This window comes from Prosopis cineraria, unplaced genomic scaffold, assembly GCF_029017545.1.
Source record: "Prosopis cineraria cultivar Desert tree isolate PC_DT_omini unplaced genomic scaffold, ASM2901754v1 PC452, whole genome shotgun sequence".
In the NCBI taxonomy this organism is placed as follows: domain Eukaryota; kingdom Viridiplantae; phylum Streptophyta; class Magnoliopsida; order Fabales; family Fabaceae; genus Prosopis; species Prosopis cineraria.
The window spans coordinates 33,408-50,087 of NW_026555777.1; the positions used below are offsets into that span (position 1 = coordinate 33,408).

At 33.3% G+C, this 16,680-nt stretch overlaps 3 protein-coding genes and 1 pseudogene across 3 annotated transcripts; all 4 read right to left on the reverse strand.

Annotated features, from left to right (window-relative positions):
• Nucleotides 1-989: 989 nt before the first annotated feature.
• On the reverse strand, nt 990-2,540 carry LOC129297156 (11-beta-hydroxysteroid dehydrogenase A-like). The gene is made up of 6 exons (XM_054935519.1): nt 2,358-2,540; nt 2,072-2,264; nt 1,865-1,950; nt 1,611-1,742; nt 1,356-1,520; nt 990-1,274 (listed from the first exon to the last, which is right to left on the reverse strand). The coding sequence occupies exons 1-6, from the start codon at nt 2,538-2,540 to the stop codon at nt 990-992; spliced, it is 1,044 nt and encodes a 347-aa protein (XP_054791494.1).
• An 856-nt stretch (nt 2,541-3,396) lies between these two features.
• On the reverse strand, nt 3,397-5,023 carry LOC129297152 (11-beta-hydroxysteroid dehydrogenase-like 4A; annotated as a pseudogene).
• Nucleotides 5,024-9,996: 4,973 nt separating this feature from the next.
• LOC129297151 (tetraspanin-7-like) lies at nt 9,997-11,247 on the reverse strand. Its single transcript, XM_054935515.1, has 2 exons — nt 10,725-11,247; nt 9,997-10,506 (listed from the first exon to the last, which is right to left on the reverse strand). Exons 1-2 carry the CDS (start codon nt 11,229-11,231, stop codon nt 10,180-10,182), a joined length of 834 nt encoding a protein of 277 aa, XP_054791490.1. The 5' UTR covers nt 11,232-11,247; the 3' UTR covers nt 9,997-10,179.
• A 2,553-nt stretch (nt 11,248-13,800) lies between these two features.
• On the reverse strand, nt 13,801-15,550 carry LOC129297157 (11-beta-hydroxysteroid dehydrogenase-like 4A). The gene is made up of 6 exons (XM_054935520.1): nt 15,264-15,550; nt 14,947-15,139; nt 14,763-14,851; nt 14,507-14,638; nt 14,296-14,424; nt 13,801-14,147 (listed from the first exon to the last, which is right to left on the reverse strand). Exons 1-6 carry the CDS (start codon nt 15,447-15,449, stop codon nt 13,929-13,931), a joined length of 948 nt encoding a protein of 315 aa, XP_054791495.1. The 5' UTR covers nt 15,450-15,550; the 3' UTR covers nt 13,801-13,928.
• Nucleotides 15,551-16,680: the final 1,130 nt, after the last annotated feature.

A 16,680-nucleotide genomic window follows, 5' to 3' on the forward strand; every position in this document is an offset into this window, starting at 1 on the left:
TTTGTCCCTAACGTTGTTAGTAAAGAGTAACCATTTAAATTAAAAGCAATTGAAGAATCATCGCTTAATGAATATAAAATGAGTGAAATAATGCTTTTAAATGGGCTAGTAGGGCCTGGACTCTTATATGTGCATGGAGGAAGGGGGATACACACATAGGCATTGTTTTATTCTGCGCATAGAAAAGTATAATAATACAAGAGTAAATTTAAAGTTTCTCAAAATCATACGCATTTCTTTTATTTTTAAATTTTATTGAAACGTGTAGGACTTTGACTTTCAAAGCAACAGCATATATATGGCAATTTTTTAATTTTTAAGATAGAGACATAAGACACGTACATAATTATTTACACGCATAATCCCCAAATCAATTCATTAAAACAAAGGAAGAACGTTTGGGCATTCTTAAAAATTATATATATATATATATATATAGTATAAATGCTAAGACAAACTATATATACGTATAAATAAAATATTGACAGCAACTTAGAAATATTTTTATCTTTCTTTTTAATATAAAAAGATTATTAAACAAAAAAAGAAAAATTATATTATATAAACATTCATAAAACATTTCTTTCATCTTACCTTAAAATAAGAAAAAACTTTAGTATTATTAAAGCTCGAATTGATATATATATATATATATATATATATATAAACATGGAAAGTAATACCACGTATAAGTGGGTACACACACACACAACCACCAAAGACGCGGCAAAGCAAATATGCACTTCTTCCGTCGCGTGTAGCAAGCATACAGAGGGCAATTAAGCTTCGCAGCTTTCTAACTTAGAAATATTTTTGAATGCTTACACTCCGACCTCATCAGGGTTATGATCCCACTATTATACATTACTACTAGTGCAACATTTTGGTGCAATCACTTTCTCAGAAAAAAAAGGTTTTAGCCATGGCATCTTATAGCAGACCAATTTCCATGTTGAATAATGGAAACTGTTTTATAACGTATACATGTTCTAGTTGGGCTTGAGCTTGGGTTCTCTGACTGACTGGGGATACAGATATTTCTTTAGGCCACTTAGTTGAAGGAGCTTCTTGCCGATAGTTTCTCTCTCTGAAGGCCCTGAGACGAGCAACCACCTGTTCAACAACTCCAATAACTCCGGACAAAAAGCCTTCCAGTAGAATGTGGTTCTCACCCAACCTGGTTCTGTCAGGTACGAGTCCCCACGACAGGCGCCATTAACAATTGCTTCTGCTGCTAAACCCACGGATCTCATGGGCATCGCACTCACTTGAACCTGTTTCCATCAAATCAATTGAAGTCACATACATATATGTGCAGTTTCAACACCAGAAAAGGCAATTCAAAGCTTGCTTACATCTCTCATTTCCTGGTCAAGAATCATGCGGCCTTCCTTGGATAGGAACTTACCTTGGGTCATTTCTGACTCGATCAGCCCCGGAGTTACTATTGTTATTCCTATGCCTTTTCCTAATTCAGCTTTCAGACACTCGTATAGGTTGATCGCTGCCGCTTTGCTTGCCTGAACCAATATATTGAAAACTCTAAATTAATTAATTACTAATGGTAGCAAGATATTAAGGAAGCTTAGTTTGTGGATGAGGTCTCTTACGTTGTAGAACATCATTCTTGGTGCAGGCAACCATCCTGATGAAGAAGTTATGCCTATGATCTTACCTTTGCTTTTTCTTAGGTGGGGAATAGCAAAATATGTGGTATACACCGAACCCCAGAAATTTATGTCCTGTTACGTACAGAGCATATCAATCAATTTTATAGTCTCAAGACGTAATTACTAAATAATGAGCTAGATATTTCTTCTTGCTTCCACTGCTAAAATGTACACTCGCAAGGTCTGAGTTTTACCATGGCAGGTGCAAAATTGGTAACATCAGAGGATTGTTCGAACAAGCAGAGAGGAACTATTCCAGCGTTGTTCACCAGATGATCCACTGCTAATATTATTTTTTATCCCAAAAAATTAAGAAAAATGCCGCAGTAAGTTTGAGCAGTGGAACAAAGCATTCCTATAAACTTGGAATTCATAATTACAAAAAGTAAAGCTCAGCTCACATCGTCCAAAGTGGCTCACTGTCAAATCAACGGACCGTTTACAGTCTTCAACTCTAGAAACGTCTGCTACGATGGTGATGACATCGGTGGACCCCACCATCTTGGCTTTTCCGGCCACCTCTCTCAGTCTGTTCTCTCTTCTAGCCACAAGAGCTAGACGTGATCCCCTCCTACCATACTCATATGCTAGATGCTTTGAAAAAACAGAGGACAGGAAAAAAAAATCACTTTGCTGTTATAATGGAGCTGAAGCTTTGAAACATTTGACCTGGGTGAGTGAAAGAACCTCGCCTATGCCTGAGGAGGCGCCGGTGATGAGCACTACTTTTCCAGCCACATTCTCACTGTATGTTGATCTTATGATGAAGCTGAGAAGTTTAAAGAGCAGATAAAGTGGCAAAAAGCAGAACAGCAAAACGAGGACTATTGGAGGAACTAGAAGATTCAGAATCCAATGAATAGAATCCATGAATGCGAGAAGGAAAAACAAGAGACGTTGGATGATGGATTAGAGAGAACTTGTGAGAAGCGTAAAAATATGGAGAGAATAGTGGTGACGGTAGCGTCCAAAACAACGTAGCCTTTCTGCATGCAGAGTCTTCAACACGTAGCATTCGAGAGCATCGTCTGTCTACTTGGCAGTGCCACATTAAACCGCCATCCGAGTTTGCAAGCGTTGGAGAAAATTACAAACAAAGACCCAAGAAAAAATTATAAAAAAATCCCAAAATTTAATAAAAATAAAACCAATAATATATTTTACTTCTTAAATAAAATATAACAACTTTAATACTATTAGATACAAATTTATCAATAATTTAATTTTAAAAAATAATATCTTTTATGGTAATTTAAATGCTAAAATTAATTCTAAAAAAATTATATAAATATCTTTAATTTTGTTAAAATCAATTTTAAAAAAAATAACATCTGAACAGATTGCATTCTAACATAATCAATTATAATTAAAATCTATCACTTAATCAATTATTTTTATAATCTATTATGCCCAACTAAAATTTAAACGGATCCTTAATTTTGCATTGAAAAATAACATCTTCAACTTTTTCTTTTTTGATAAACAATCTTTAATCTCCATTACGAAGTTCTCTACAGAATTCTTTTCATGATGTTTTCAATTTTTTCCACCATTACATTCACACTTGTGTAGGAAAGTTCAATGCATGCTAGGCAATGAATATCCGAAATATTATTATCGCCAACTATAGTGCCTTACAATCACAAACAACTGAGAGTTGCATACCCATAGTACATTTACAGTCCAAAATGACCATATCAGTGAACAATCGCAAATCGTAAACCTTTTACTCTGCTTTAAGTTGCGAGTTCTGAGATAAATTCAGATTTTCCTTGTCTTCAAACGCATCGGTAGGTATCCTGAAAATCAGGCGATGAACCCAGTCCACATGTTCTGGAAAAATCACCTTCAAAGGAAATCCCAGCTTCACCCATAAAGGGTATGTCACGTACATTTCTCCCCTACACAAACCTTTTACAACTGCTTTCGCACATTCCTCTGCTGATCCCACTGGAAATATTCTCAGACTCGGCTGCTTCCACATAATTCCAATCACCGTGAGAGCTAATACAGATGTAATTGTAATTATAGTTATGCTTATAAATAACCTAATTAATATATAATACGATGAAGTGAAAAATTAAGGCTTGATAACCTCCGAAGCCATGGCTTTCTTTGAAAGGTCTATTTTGATGAAGCCAGGCGAAACAATTGTGAAGCCAATCGCCCAACCAGGTTCAGTTCTCAGTGTCTCAAAGAAGTTTATGACTGCTGCCTTACTTGCCTGAAATGATAAGACAAATGATATATTTTTTGTCTTTTTCTGAAATAAAAATTGTAGGTTTTGGAAATTCCATGATTGAGTCTTACATTATAGTAACCGAGTCTGGGAAGAGGGTACCATCCCAAACCCGAAGCAATCACGACGATTTTGCCTCTGCTCTTTTTCAGGTGTGGAATTGCAAACAGAGCCCCATAAAGTGCTCCCCAAAAATTTACCTCCTGCAAAATTAAATAGCACACTCCACTTATAAAAATCACAAACAGGACACTATAAGTTACAATCTTTCTCTCACGACAGCTCGTGCAACTAAATTGTATATGTTTTACTAGTGAAAATTTTGCTGATCAGAAATGATTCTGTACTGCCTTTGAACTCAATCACAGAATCAGTTTGCTTCATGGATAGTTTGTCTTATAATATCTTTTGTGAGACTGGATCTGAAATACTGATATCTCACCATAACAGGACGTGGCACAGAGACATCGATACAATCCTCCAACTTTTCAACCATTCCAGTTCCAGCATTGTTTACTAGGTGATCCACTGTAACATATCAATCAATCATAATTGCAATTTACAAAGAAAACAACCAAAGAAATGACAGTTATCAGCAGTTAACCTTAAAATAATACGGTAGATTACACTTCACTTACTGTGTCCGAAGTAATTAACGGTTTCATCAACAAACCGCTTACAATCTTCAACCTTAGACACATCAGCAACGATTGTGATAACATCCGGGGAACGCAGAGACGCAGCCTCATCGGCAACTGCTTTCAGGTTATCCTCTCTAATGTCAACCAGAGATAGAACTGCTCCTCGCTTAGCATACTCGTAAGCAAGTTGCTTTTGATTTTGAAAATAAATAAATAAAGACTTAATAATTGTGCAAGGTTAACAACTCATATAACAAGTTAAAATCAAACAAGTAGACTTATGCACAGACCTCACCAATTCCTGAGGCTGAACCAGTGATTATTACGACTTTTCCGGTCAGATTTTCGACGCAAACCAACTTTTTCACAGAAAGAATTAGCTTCTAGAAGAGAAATGGTAGTGTGATAATGGGGAGGAGCATTGATGTTACTAGAGGCAATGCAATGCTTAGAAACTTGTGAGTGAGACTCATTGGTTAATGCTTATGGGTGAAAAGGGGAATCACAGTTCCAAAAACTCTGGACCGATGGCGATCGAGGAAGAGCTAGAGAAGAGATCAACAAGATGCATATTATAAAGTTAGTAAATGGAGGTACTTGAATCACAGTTCATCAAGGGACCTTTTGCCGGACAGTGAAGGTCTTTACAACAATCTATAAGCCAGATGATTTGTTTTCATGAATGGTTCCAGTTAAATTCTTCTCGTGCATTGAAATTGTGGTGCAAGCAGTTGAAAAAAGTGACAAGTGTATTTGGCAATTAATAACTTAGGCTATGTTTGGTTAGATCAGCTCCAGGTTGGGATGTTGAAAGTACAAGAGCTCTTGAAACTGAACAAACATTGGAGTTAGAACGAGTGTTTTCAACAAAGCCAATTAAGTAAGCTTTTATACTGAGCAGTGAGTCTGGTGGTGGTGGACGTTGGGAGCATTTAATGTTTTTTAAATTTTTTATCAGCCTCCCCCTCTCATCTCCTTTGCCCTAATTCATGGGTCTTGAAAGCTCTTCACCTCCCCGGATCCACATTGCGTTCTCATCAGTGCTCATACCCAAATATTTTATAACATATCTCTACTTCTGATTTTAAATTTATTTTAAATATTTTAAATATTATATTTGTGAAAATAAAAATAATAAAAAATTAATATTAAATCTAAACTGTTTAAAGTATATCTAGACAGCCAATTTATAAAATTATAAAACAATTAATATTAAATTGTTTGTTCAGATTATATTTGTACCATTTAGGGTATATTTATATAATCAATTTATGATAAAAAATTATATTAAATTGTATCATTTAAATTAAATATATGCTAACAAGATTGATGATAAATAAATTTATTGAAAATTTGATCTTTTTTATACATTTTTATCTTGATAAATATAAAATAAAAATAAAAACTAAAATCTAAATTGTTCAAATCCTTTCAAAGATAATGTGTATCATAATGCTCATCATTTAATGAGCACCGTAAGTAATTCAAATTTAATATTGATTTTCTAAAATTTTTATTTCCATAAATATAATATTTAAAATATTTAAAAATTAATTTAAAATCAACAGCAGATATTATTTTTGAGATGAAATGGAGTGTAAGGATCATCTATTCGAGTAATGAACGCGAAATGCAGATCCCTCACCTCCTTGCTCTGCCAGATCTGACAAAAGATTGTGCTTGCTATTGTTATAGCCATCCGATCTTCTGTTAGCTCTGCGTTGCTCCCCGTTGTCCCTAAGGGCCCATGACTTATTCGTTACTATCTCTAACCATCACATTAGTTGCAAAGGACTTGAACGCCAAAAGGAACCAGATCAACGGATACTCCGAGGCCCCAGCTCAGTGGTCGGTTGCAAAAAATGAATTCGAGATATACAGTAGCATTCCAAGAAGAAAACTTTAGAGCCCTTTATTTTGTTCGTATTATCTTGGCAGCACAATTTGAAAGTAGCTTTGTTCTGATTGAGATCATTTAAAGCGATTAGTGATGGAAACTGATATTCATTTTTTAACTTTGTGATTTATGGATAGTTCGTGTAATAACGATGATCCTGATCCTGATTATGTATATTTTAACTGATGTTGGCGGTGATATTCTTTCTATATATATGCAAGTTTCAACGTTGGAATCTTTTTTCAAATTTTTTATAAAATATATTAAAAAATGTATGGCTTTTTAGTGTTTTAAATTGTAATTAATATATTTTTTTTTCAAAACATCCTTAATAAATAAATCATTTTATATTATTTTTTAAGTAAACACCCTGTTAATAAATGATGATAGATATGAAAAGAGGTTGGTTGGAACTTTGAAGACAATTAAACAATTTAATAGATTGAAATTCGATTAAAAATACTTTTTTTTTAATGGAGGTAGCAAATGATAAAAATTAATGATATGGATTAATCAATCAATTATTATTTTTTTTATGATGCATCGATCATGACAGTCATCCTCGTCATCCCCTCTTTGGGGCCTTCGTCAATGCTTTCAACCAATTCATCTTTGCAACCTAATACGGCACAAGGTAAAGGTATAAAATTTATCCATGAATTATTTTTTGAGGAGCTTCTGACAGTCCACATCATGGAGTAATGCAAAATAAATCATAAAATATAAAAAATGAAGCACCTAACACCTTTCTATCTATGTGAGTAACATCCGCTTATTTTTAATGGCAGGACATACATTCATTATATCACCCTCTTTATCTCCCATTGTCTCTACACCCCCTCTCTCATTTATGCAAGTTCATTGTTGGAACTTCCTCTTCTACACTAACTTTGACCACATCAAGTTGATCCTTATTGGTCTTGCAAACATACTTTGTGGCCCAAACATGTTCTTCATTGATGTTGAACTTGGCCTTACCTTTGCCTTCCAGCACTATATCTATCGAATTCATGCCATTCGTGGCGCACTACCAATTGAGCATATAGAGGTTGCTCTGTCATTTGAACTTCTTGTATATACACTTCTTCAATCACATCTCCATATCTTTTGCACCAATAAATAAAGCATTCATGCACCCCTCATACTTACCAAAATGACATCATATTGTCTTCAAGTACTAGAAACAAAGAACAAACCTTGAGAAGTAGTCTCAAGCATCTACCTTAGAAATAAGCTAGCCTTTTGAGAAGGTAAAAAAATTGTCTCTGAAGGCATGTTTTTCATCACACTTATACTTAGCTCCAACTTTTTTAACATATTTTGAGAACTAGTATCACCACACTAGGAAATAGCTTTATGATCTATAGAATTGTAATAAACATGTTGCCTATTAGATTCATTGACTCGTATTTTCTCATAGCCTTCTCACCTTCCAGGCTTCTACTCATTGCATGATGTCCATGACGGCTTTAATGTATGCATCATTGATTATTTTGGTGATAGGATGGATTATGCAAGTATGGTTTTTGAGCAAGCAGTGGATGGAGACACTTCTTTGAGTGACGCCTTAGGTTAAATGCAAGTTGTTAACTTTATTGGCACCTCGAGGGAGTTGGTTGCTCTCGATGCAAATTAGGTCAAAAATGGCCTCGTTTACTAGGTCATTAAGTAAAGCATCGGAAGCATGGAGGAGCAAAGTTTGTGTGATCATTCTCACCGAGATAATAAAGGAATGTTCACCCGAGATTCTCGTTGTTGAGGTAACGGAGGAACTTGAGGTGGTAGAGTTAGAGGCATCGTTTGATGAAAGAGTAGTAGCTAGCAACTTTGATGGCCAACTAATGAGGATCATACGCTCAATGTGGTCAAAGGTAGGGTATAGAAAAGGAAGTTCCATCAATGGACTTACATGAATGAGAGAGGGGGGTGAGAGACAAAAGGACATGAGTGATGTAATGAATGCAAGCCTCACCATTAAAAATAAACGAACGCTACTCACATGGATAAAAAAGGTGCTGGGTGCTCTATTTTTTAAAGTTCGTGGTTTATTTTGTACAACCTCATGGTATAATCTACTAGACGCTCCTAAAAAAGAAATTCATAACTAAATTTACACTTTTACCTTAAGGGATATTTCACAAAATTGTAGCTCATGTTATACAAATTTTAATTTGGATTGCCTTATATTGATATTGATTAATAAGATTGTGTTGTTATGCATGCTTAGTGCCATGTAAGCCCTTTTATAAGTGGAAGGTCACATGTTTGATCTTGCCTGTAACCTTAAAGTCTCACTTGGTTACTATATATAAAGAATGTGAAAAGAATGGATTGAAAAAATAAAAAAATAATTATTTTTTCCCTCGTAATAAGCATAATAAAACGTAATAATATATATTATAAATATAGGAATCATCGCATTTTTCTAAAATATCATGAAACATGACTCTGATCCCATGAATTAAATTATTTTTTCCCTACGAATATTGTTTACCTATCCTTCTTCATGTTTGAGTCATTTTATTTTTACTTCTATTAATTTAATACATTATATTCTAGTAAGCAAGCGGACCTAAGTTGTTATTGGATTAATTGAAAGTTCATGCAAAAAGCTTACAATGATTATTATAGTACACTAGCCATTAACTATTGCATCTACTCCCTCTGATCTTTATTATAAAATACTTTTAACCGTTTCATGTATCTTAAGAAAAATTAGTTTGTTTCTTGATATTATAAAAAAGTGAAATGTATTTTTATTTTTACTCTTGACTTTAAATAACAATGCAAATTAAATACCTTCATGCTAATTAAAAAAGGGATAAAATTAAAAAAATTATTTAATTATTATAAGATCTCCTATATTTTGGATCAAAAATTATTTCTAAAAAATTTTGTATAAATAAGATCGAAGGGATTATGTTTTATAAAATGATTCTTATTTTATTCAAGGAAGTTTTAGTCCTTTAAGTTTGTCTTAGTTATTAATTTGATTGCTCAAATTTATTTTTTATTAATTTAGTTTTTTAAGTTTACCTTGATTATGAATTTGATCCTTATTGTTTAAAAAAATATAACAAGCTATTAAAGTTTACTAATGTAGATAATAGAATATTGATGATAGCCATGTAAATTAATAAAAAATAATAGTTATTTGATTACAAAGGAACAAACTCTAAATTTAAAAAACAAGAGACACGGTGCAAGGAATTATATTGATAAAAATTAAATTTATTTTAAAGTTAATTTGTTTTCATTTAGCTACATATACACATGCTAAGTCATTAATATTTTGTATACATTATATTATTTTGAGAGTCAATTTATATTTTAAAACTTAAATGAGTCATATGATAATATAAAAAAATATATAAAGAATCAAATCAATAAAAATTAAATTTAAAAAATTAGACTAATAATTAAAACAAACTTAAAAGATTGAAAGTTTTATTATTTTTTTTTTTATTTGTTTTTGATAAAGTAACGTAAATTTAAATGTCGCTGGGATAATAAAACATTTAAACTCATAAAAAGATAGCTTTACACAGAACCAACACTGCAGATGCAAATCAAATTTAAGATTCCAAACTTACACAACTATCTATGCCAAGAAGCAAAAGTGGTCAACACTGGGAAATGCAACATAAATTAAAGTCTAGCAATTCATAACAAACCCAGCAAACGAAATTATTACAGAAAGCACGGAAACTAATGAACTAGTCCATCTACAACCTAATCGCGTGCTGATTCTTCTGAGCCTAACACGGATCTCTCCCAATTGTCCTTCCTGTTATTCCTGAAAGCACAGCACGCAATGGCGTACACGATAACCAGGAAAAAGAGGAATATTATGTCAATGATAGCCGACTTTCTCCAGTTAATGTTGAAGTTTTGCAGCAACCCAGCCTTGCAGGAATTACAGTTGAAGCACAGCACCTTTGGATCATTGCCCCAAGCACCACAATCTGGGTTCCTATAATTTCCACCTTCGGTCTTGTTCCACACCGTTGCGCTCTGGTTCACAAATTTGCAGTCGCTTGGTGGCCTGCAACACCCAGACTGCACCAGAACCAAACATGTGTCAAACAAACATAGCAACTGCAAAATACTCAATTTTTTGCCACACCTGGTCAAAAACCCGATCAAATAAAACCATAGTCTTTTGCTTTTCAGACTAATTTAAAAAGACCATCTTCTTCTAACCATGACTGGAAACACATGCATGCAATACCTAACCAGTGAAGTTGTTGATATTGAACGAAGAAATCCCACGATACCTGAAGCGGTGATAATTTCTCTGCGTATAGCTTCTGGAAATCGTCGTTGATGTACTTACTAAGGTAGTTGGAGCAGAGTTCCCCGGACTGAAGACAACTCTTGATTCCGTTCCAGTTACGTGAGCTGTTCACTCTCTTCTGCAACCAGTGAGAATAATCACCGAGCCGGTACTCCTTGTACCCTTTGCCGGAAGAATCTACGCCGGCGGTCCCTTTGTTGGTAATGGCAAAGGTGAAGACCGTGAAGCTGAAGACGCAAACGACGAGAACGAACATGGCGACGAGGTAAAACCAGAGGAGACAGGAGCTCCGGCGGCAAGAGCCGACGAGGCCTGCCAGCGACACCACGAGAAGGAGCGCGCCAAACAGAATGAAGGGCATATCGAGCCATTTTTCACACTCGGTGGCGCCTTTGCTGAGCCATATACCCATCGAGAGAATGGGAATGGAGAAGAGAAACGTCAAGAGATTGAGGCACACGAGCAGAGCGTTGCTAAAGCGAAACATTTTTTGAGAAGTTTTACAGAGAGGAATAATGAACGAGAGAAGATGCCGAAATAGACACAGAGGTGAGGAAGTAATATAGCGACTTCGTGAAGTTAGAAAACGCGGTGAAAGGAAATCGACCAGATTCTCACGCGGTTCAGTGGATTTGGTAAGGGAGGACATGGGGCATCAAATCGAGGAGGAAATTTTGGAGGATAAATTGAAGATCGATGAGCTTCGTTACGAGGCCATAAAAGATACATATGTATCAATTTCTCCATAAACTAAGGGAGTGACTCATACGAACAATCCGTGTAATAATAAGGAGTGATCATGATTACGTGTATTTATATTGATTAATATAGAAGTGGTGATATTCGTTAATTTCTGTAGCGGACGAGACAGTCTAAAAGACAACAAAGGAATTGGGATATGGGATTTCAGCAGGTAGAGTTGGAGGCGGACAACTTGACTACGGTACAAAACCACGAATGCTGAATAGAGAAGTGAGACCGTTGGCATTTAATAATTATCAAAATCCCTTCCCCCCCCCCCCCCCTCCCAAAGAAAAAAACAACTGAATTCATTGAAATTAGCAAATTGCTAATGCCAATTAACTTGCTCATCAGATTGATCGTAATATAGTCATGACACTAGGATCTTTAATGACCCACTTGGAGAAGATAGGAATTATTTGTAATTCGACTATGGCCTTATCAATATTAGTGTTAATAAATTATGAAAATAATTAATTAAATAATAAATTTAAATCATAATTAATTATGTTATAATGTAATTTATTTGGATACTATTTTTTAAAAATTTATTTTAATAGAATTCAAGATTTTTGAATAATTTATTCAAAATTAATTTTAGTTGTATGGATTACCATAAAGGATATTATTTTTAAAATTAAATTATTAATAAATTTTTATCAAATATTTAAAAAGTAAATATATTATTTAAATTACATATCTAATTAATTATAACAACCCTCAATTTTAAATTAAATTAAATTAATTTTTTATCAGTTAATATTTTATTTAAATTAGTTTTATAGCTAGGTGCTAAGTAAAGGTTGGTAGATGGTGGGAACTTATAGTAGTAATTTTTTTAAAAATTCAAAATTCAAATTTTACTAAAAAAAAGGTAAGAGAGTTTGATTTTATTTTATTAAATTTTATGTCTTTTTTATAATTTTTTCTTGAGCTTTTCTTTGTAATTTTCTCCATATATCTTTGTAATTTGAATGCAAAAGCTGCCTCTATAGCTTTGTGAAAAAATAAAAAAATTTGATTTTTTTTGAAAAAATTACTGTTTGGATACTTAACTGCAAAATCGATTTTTTCCCCTCAAAAAATCGATTAATGAGTTATCCAAAAATGATAAAAAAAAAAGTAAAAAAAATGACAATTAAAGACCCTCTAAGACTATTAATTGTAATTAAGACCCTGAATTATAAAAATTCTAATAACAAACCACGGTTTGTTACTTAAAATTAAAAATGTATGAGTTTAAAATCTATAGAAAACACTACTAAAATTACTCTTATGAGTTAGGATTATTGTTAATTTTAATTCAAAAAATCAAGAATCACATTCGAGATTTGAGAATGGATTGTTTCATAATATGAAACTAAAATTTACCTGTGAAGCTTTCTAAAGACACTTGTGAATACATGATAGTTACTTGAAAATTTATTAAAGTTATTTTTGAATATAAAAAATCAAGAAAAGATAATGCTGAAATTACTATCATGAGATGAGATTATTGTTAATCTCAAATGAAAAAAAAAATTAGGATCCAAGTATTATTGGTCGGGACAACTAAAATTATTATTATGAATTGGGAGTACTATTGTTAATTCTATTTCCAAATATGGATCATAGTTTTTTCAATTAAAATTAATAATAGTCCCAACTCATAATAATAATTTTAATAGTATCTTTTTTTTTATTTTAAACTCATGTTTTAATTTCAAGTAAGGACTACAATTCATTATTAATATTTCAATAATTTAAAATTTTTATTTGTAATTAACAATCTTATGAGATTTTTAATTGTTACTTTCCCAAAAAAATATTACGGGTTGGCAATGGGCGTTGCATCCTTGGGCGTTGATTTGGAAATCACCTTATCGTTGTTGATCTCCCCGTGGGCTTGGCTATCACCTTTGCAATACGCTCCGTCATCTATTCGGAATAGTTCAAATTTTAATGTTTTATTTTTATGTTTTTATTTTATATTTATTATAAAAAAATTATAAAATTCTAATACATCCATTTTATCGCGAAGTTAGATAATAAATATTTAATTTAAATTATTTAGGTTCCATCAGCACTCTTTGTAGATTTCTGTTGTCAAGCTTGTCCAATAAAAACATGATATACATATTATTTACTGTTCAACATTATATGATATTGATTCTTTCCAAAAAACTAAAACATTAGACTGTTATGAACCAATATACATATGGTTGTAATGCAATATTATCAAACTAATGGTCTTTTTATTTCTTTCTCTTTTTCTCAATCCAAACATATCCACCACAACTCTGCTCCTCCTAGCACTTCCATTCTCTTCATAAATCTGCATTAGAGGGCTATATATGATGAATGACAGTAAATTTACATGCATAATTTTTTGATTCAAAAGTGAACATTGAAAACTAAAATTTAATTTCTGAAGTCACAGACATAGGACAGTCTCTTGTGCTAGTTAATTGTTTGACGTCTGTCTCTTTGCAGCCTCTGCTGGGATCTTTACAAACTGAAAGTGGAAACACCATTCCACAGCAGCTGCAAAAAACCACTTCAACCACACCCCAGTTCTCATCCAAGATGGCTCAATCAGATACATTTCACCCCTACAAATGCTCTTTAGTATGGCCTTAGCACACCTTTCTGCAGTTTCAACTGGTATAATCTTCGCATGGATCTATCAAACACATCGGTTAGGAATTTGAGTTATTCATGATGGTTACTTACCATTGAATCTTAAAAGCACAAAAGTGATCACGGTACTTGTTGGCAGTGACACACTCCATCATCATGACAGGATAACTCTGTAAATATATGAGAATTACCTCGGATAGAAATTCATCAGCTGTCATTTCTGACTTAATGAACCCAGGAGTCACTATAGTTACCCCTATGTCTGCACCGAATTCAGCTCTCAACGTCTCAAAGAAGCTTGTCATTGCTGCTTTGCTTGCCTGAAACTTATCACAAGTTATAATCTCTCCACATAAAACCATGACATTAAAAAAAAAAATGAAAACTATGTCAGTGTCTTACGTTGTAGAAGCTCATCCTTGGAGTGGGGTACCATGCTGCAGTTGAAGAAATCACAACAATCTTTCCTCTGCTTTTTCTCAAGTGTGAAACTGCAAAATGTGTAGCATACACTGAACCCCAGAAGTTTACGTCCTGCCAACCAAACATCACAAGATCCAACGTAACTTTTGGAATGATAAAGGATAATGTTCGGCAGATGCAATGAACATGAATTGATTAATTTCACAAGATATGGGAGAATTAGGTAATATAGCACCATGATTGGAACCAGATCAGACAACTTCTCAGAGAACTCTTCAAAAAATTTGGCCTGATTGATCCCAGCATTGTTCACCAAATGATCCACTGTTGCATACGTTGAATCACAATAAGCTCTTATTTTCATTAGCCGAAACGAGATCATGCTACACACATAAGTTTATATGCATAGTTATGGTTACATTGGCCAAAATGGTTGATGGTCCTGTCGACGAAGCGCTGGGAATCTTGAATATCGGAAACATCAGCAGGAATGATAATAGCTTCAGGCGAACCAAGTTGAAGGGCTTTATGGAGCACTGAGCGTAGACGATCTTCTCTCCTGGCTACAAGGGCTAAACGAGCCCCTCTTCTCGCATACTCGTAAGCTAATTCCTTCTCGTTTCAAGATTACATTAGGAATCAAAAGCCATGAGGAGCTTTTTATATTAGAGAAAAGATTAGACTTTTGGGAGAGTAAAGCGTCGGATGAAAATGAACGGAAAATACAAACACAAACCTCGCCAATTCCTGAAGAGGCTCCGGTGATGAGGACAACTTTGCCGGACACAGATTCTTGAGGTTTGCATCTTTTGATGAGTGAAGACAAAAACTTGAACGCATAAAAGGGAGGGACAAGCAAAAGCAAGGCGAAGAAAGTTGATGGGATCAGTGTTATATTCAGTAAATCATGAATCAAATCCATGACTTCTTACGCCGAAAAAGCTGAGGGTGAGTGGGGCAAACTGATAATAACACCCCTACATCAATTCTGGTGTCGTCTGTTGCAGGGGTTGACCTGCTGCACCCTCCACCTCAAAAGCGTTTTTGTAGAAAACTGGCATTTGCAGGTGAACTAACGGGAAATGACGGCGTTAGTTTAAACCGTCAATTTTAATTTTCACTTGTTCAGCCATTTTATATTTAATTTAATTTTAAGTTAATTCAAAAAATTATAAAAATGATATTAAGATTAATATTAACTAAATCATCTAAATTATAAAAAACCTTAATAGATTTTATGAAAATTTCAATGAGGACACTTAACCAAACATAATGAAAAAAAAAGATCCCTGAATTTTTTAAATTTCACTAAGGATCTGTATGTAATTTTTTTTAAATTTGTGATAGAAATGATAAAAAAATTCATTTAAATAAACAATATAAATAAATTATTTATTTTCATACTATATGTTATTCATTTACTTACGGAATGTTATTCGTTTTCCTACTTCACTTATTTATAGTCCTACTTTCAATTAGTTTCATTTTGGGGCCATAAACAAGTGAAATAGGTAAACAAATAATATTTTATAAGTAAATGAGCAACATACAGTATAAAAACGAACAAGTCATCTTATCCTGAAATTAACACTTGAAATGAAATTAAGTAAAACTAAAGTTATAAACAAGTAAAATAGCAAAATAAATAATATTCCGTAAGTAAATGAATAGCATATAATATGAGAATAAATAAGTCATTTATATTATTCATTTAAATGAAGGCAATTTTGTCAATTCCGTCACAAGTTCAAACGAAATTCCATACGGGTTTTTCAATGAAATTTCAAAAATTCAAGATCCTCTTTTTTAATTATGTTTGGTTAAGGGTCCCTCATTGAAATTTTTCTTACATGAAATAGCATTTTAACTGAACATATTGACTAACTTACACACACAAGATCCATGAATCGATGATATATATATATATATGGTGCACACAAAAACTAAAGGGACACCGCAAGTATATAGGTCAATATGCAATAGTAATGCATCAAGGTCGATCCCATAGAAAATTGAGTAAATTGGCAAATAGGCATTAAAATTCTCAATTTCATTCAAGTCAAGTAAGTAACTTATAATGGGAAATAATTCAAATTAAAATAAAATAAAAATGTATAAGTAGACAACCAAGATTTTTTTTAAGCACTCTAAAG

What these genes read in the sequence shown, in the direction of transcription:
- LOC129297156 (XM_054935519.1), bottom strand. Translation starts at nt 2,540, where the DNA reads ATGGATTCTATTCATTGGATTCTGAATCTTCTAGTTCCTCCAATAGTC. An exon ending in CAAGAATGATGTTCTACAAC is followed by an intron (nt 1,521 to 1,610) that starts GTAAGAGACCTC and finishes ATATTGGTTCAG; the next exon opens with GCAAGCAAAGCGGCAGCGAT. An exon ending in TTGACCAGGAAATGAGAGAT is followed by an intron (nt 1,275 to 1,355) that starts GTAAGCAAGCTT and finishes TGATGGAAACAG; the next exon opens with GTTCAAGTGAGTGCGATGCC.
- LOC129297151 (XM_054935515.1), bottom strand. Translation starts at nt 11,231, where the DNA reads ATGTTTCGCTTTAGCAACGCTCTGCTCGTGTGCCTCAATCTCTTGACG. An exon ending in AGAAATTATCACCGCTTCAG is followed by an intron (nt 10,507 to 10,724) that starts GTATCGTGGGAT and finishes GTTCTGGTGCAG; the next exon opens with TCTGGGTGTTGCAGGCCACC.
- LOC129297157 (XM_054935520.1), bottom strand. Translation starts at nt 15,449, where the DNA reads ATGGATTTGATTCATGATTTACTGAATATAACACTGATCCCATCAACT. An exon ending in CTGATCTGGTTCCAATCATG is followed by an intron (nt 14,639 to 14,762) that starts GTGCTATATTAC and finishes TTTGGTTGGCAG; the next exon opens with GACGTAAACTTCTGGGGTTC. An exon ending in CAAGGATGAGCTTCTACAAC is followed by an intron (nt 14,425 to 14,506) that starts GTAAGACACTGA and finishes GATAAGTTTCAG; the next exon opens with GCAAGCAAAGCAGCAATGAC.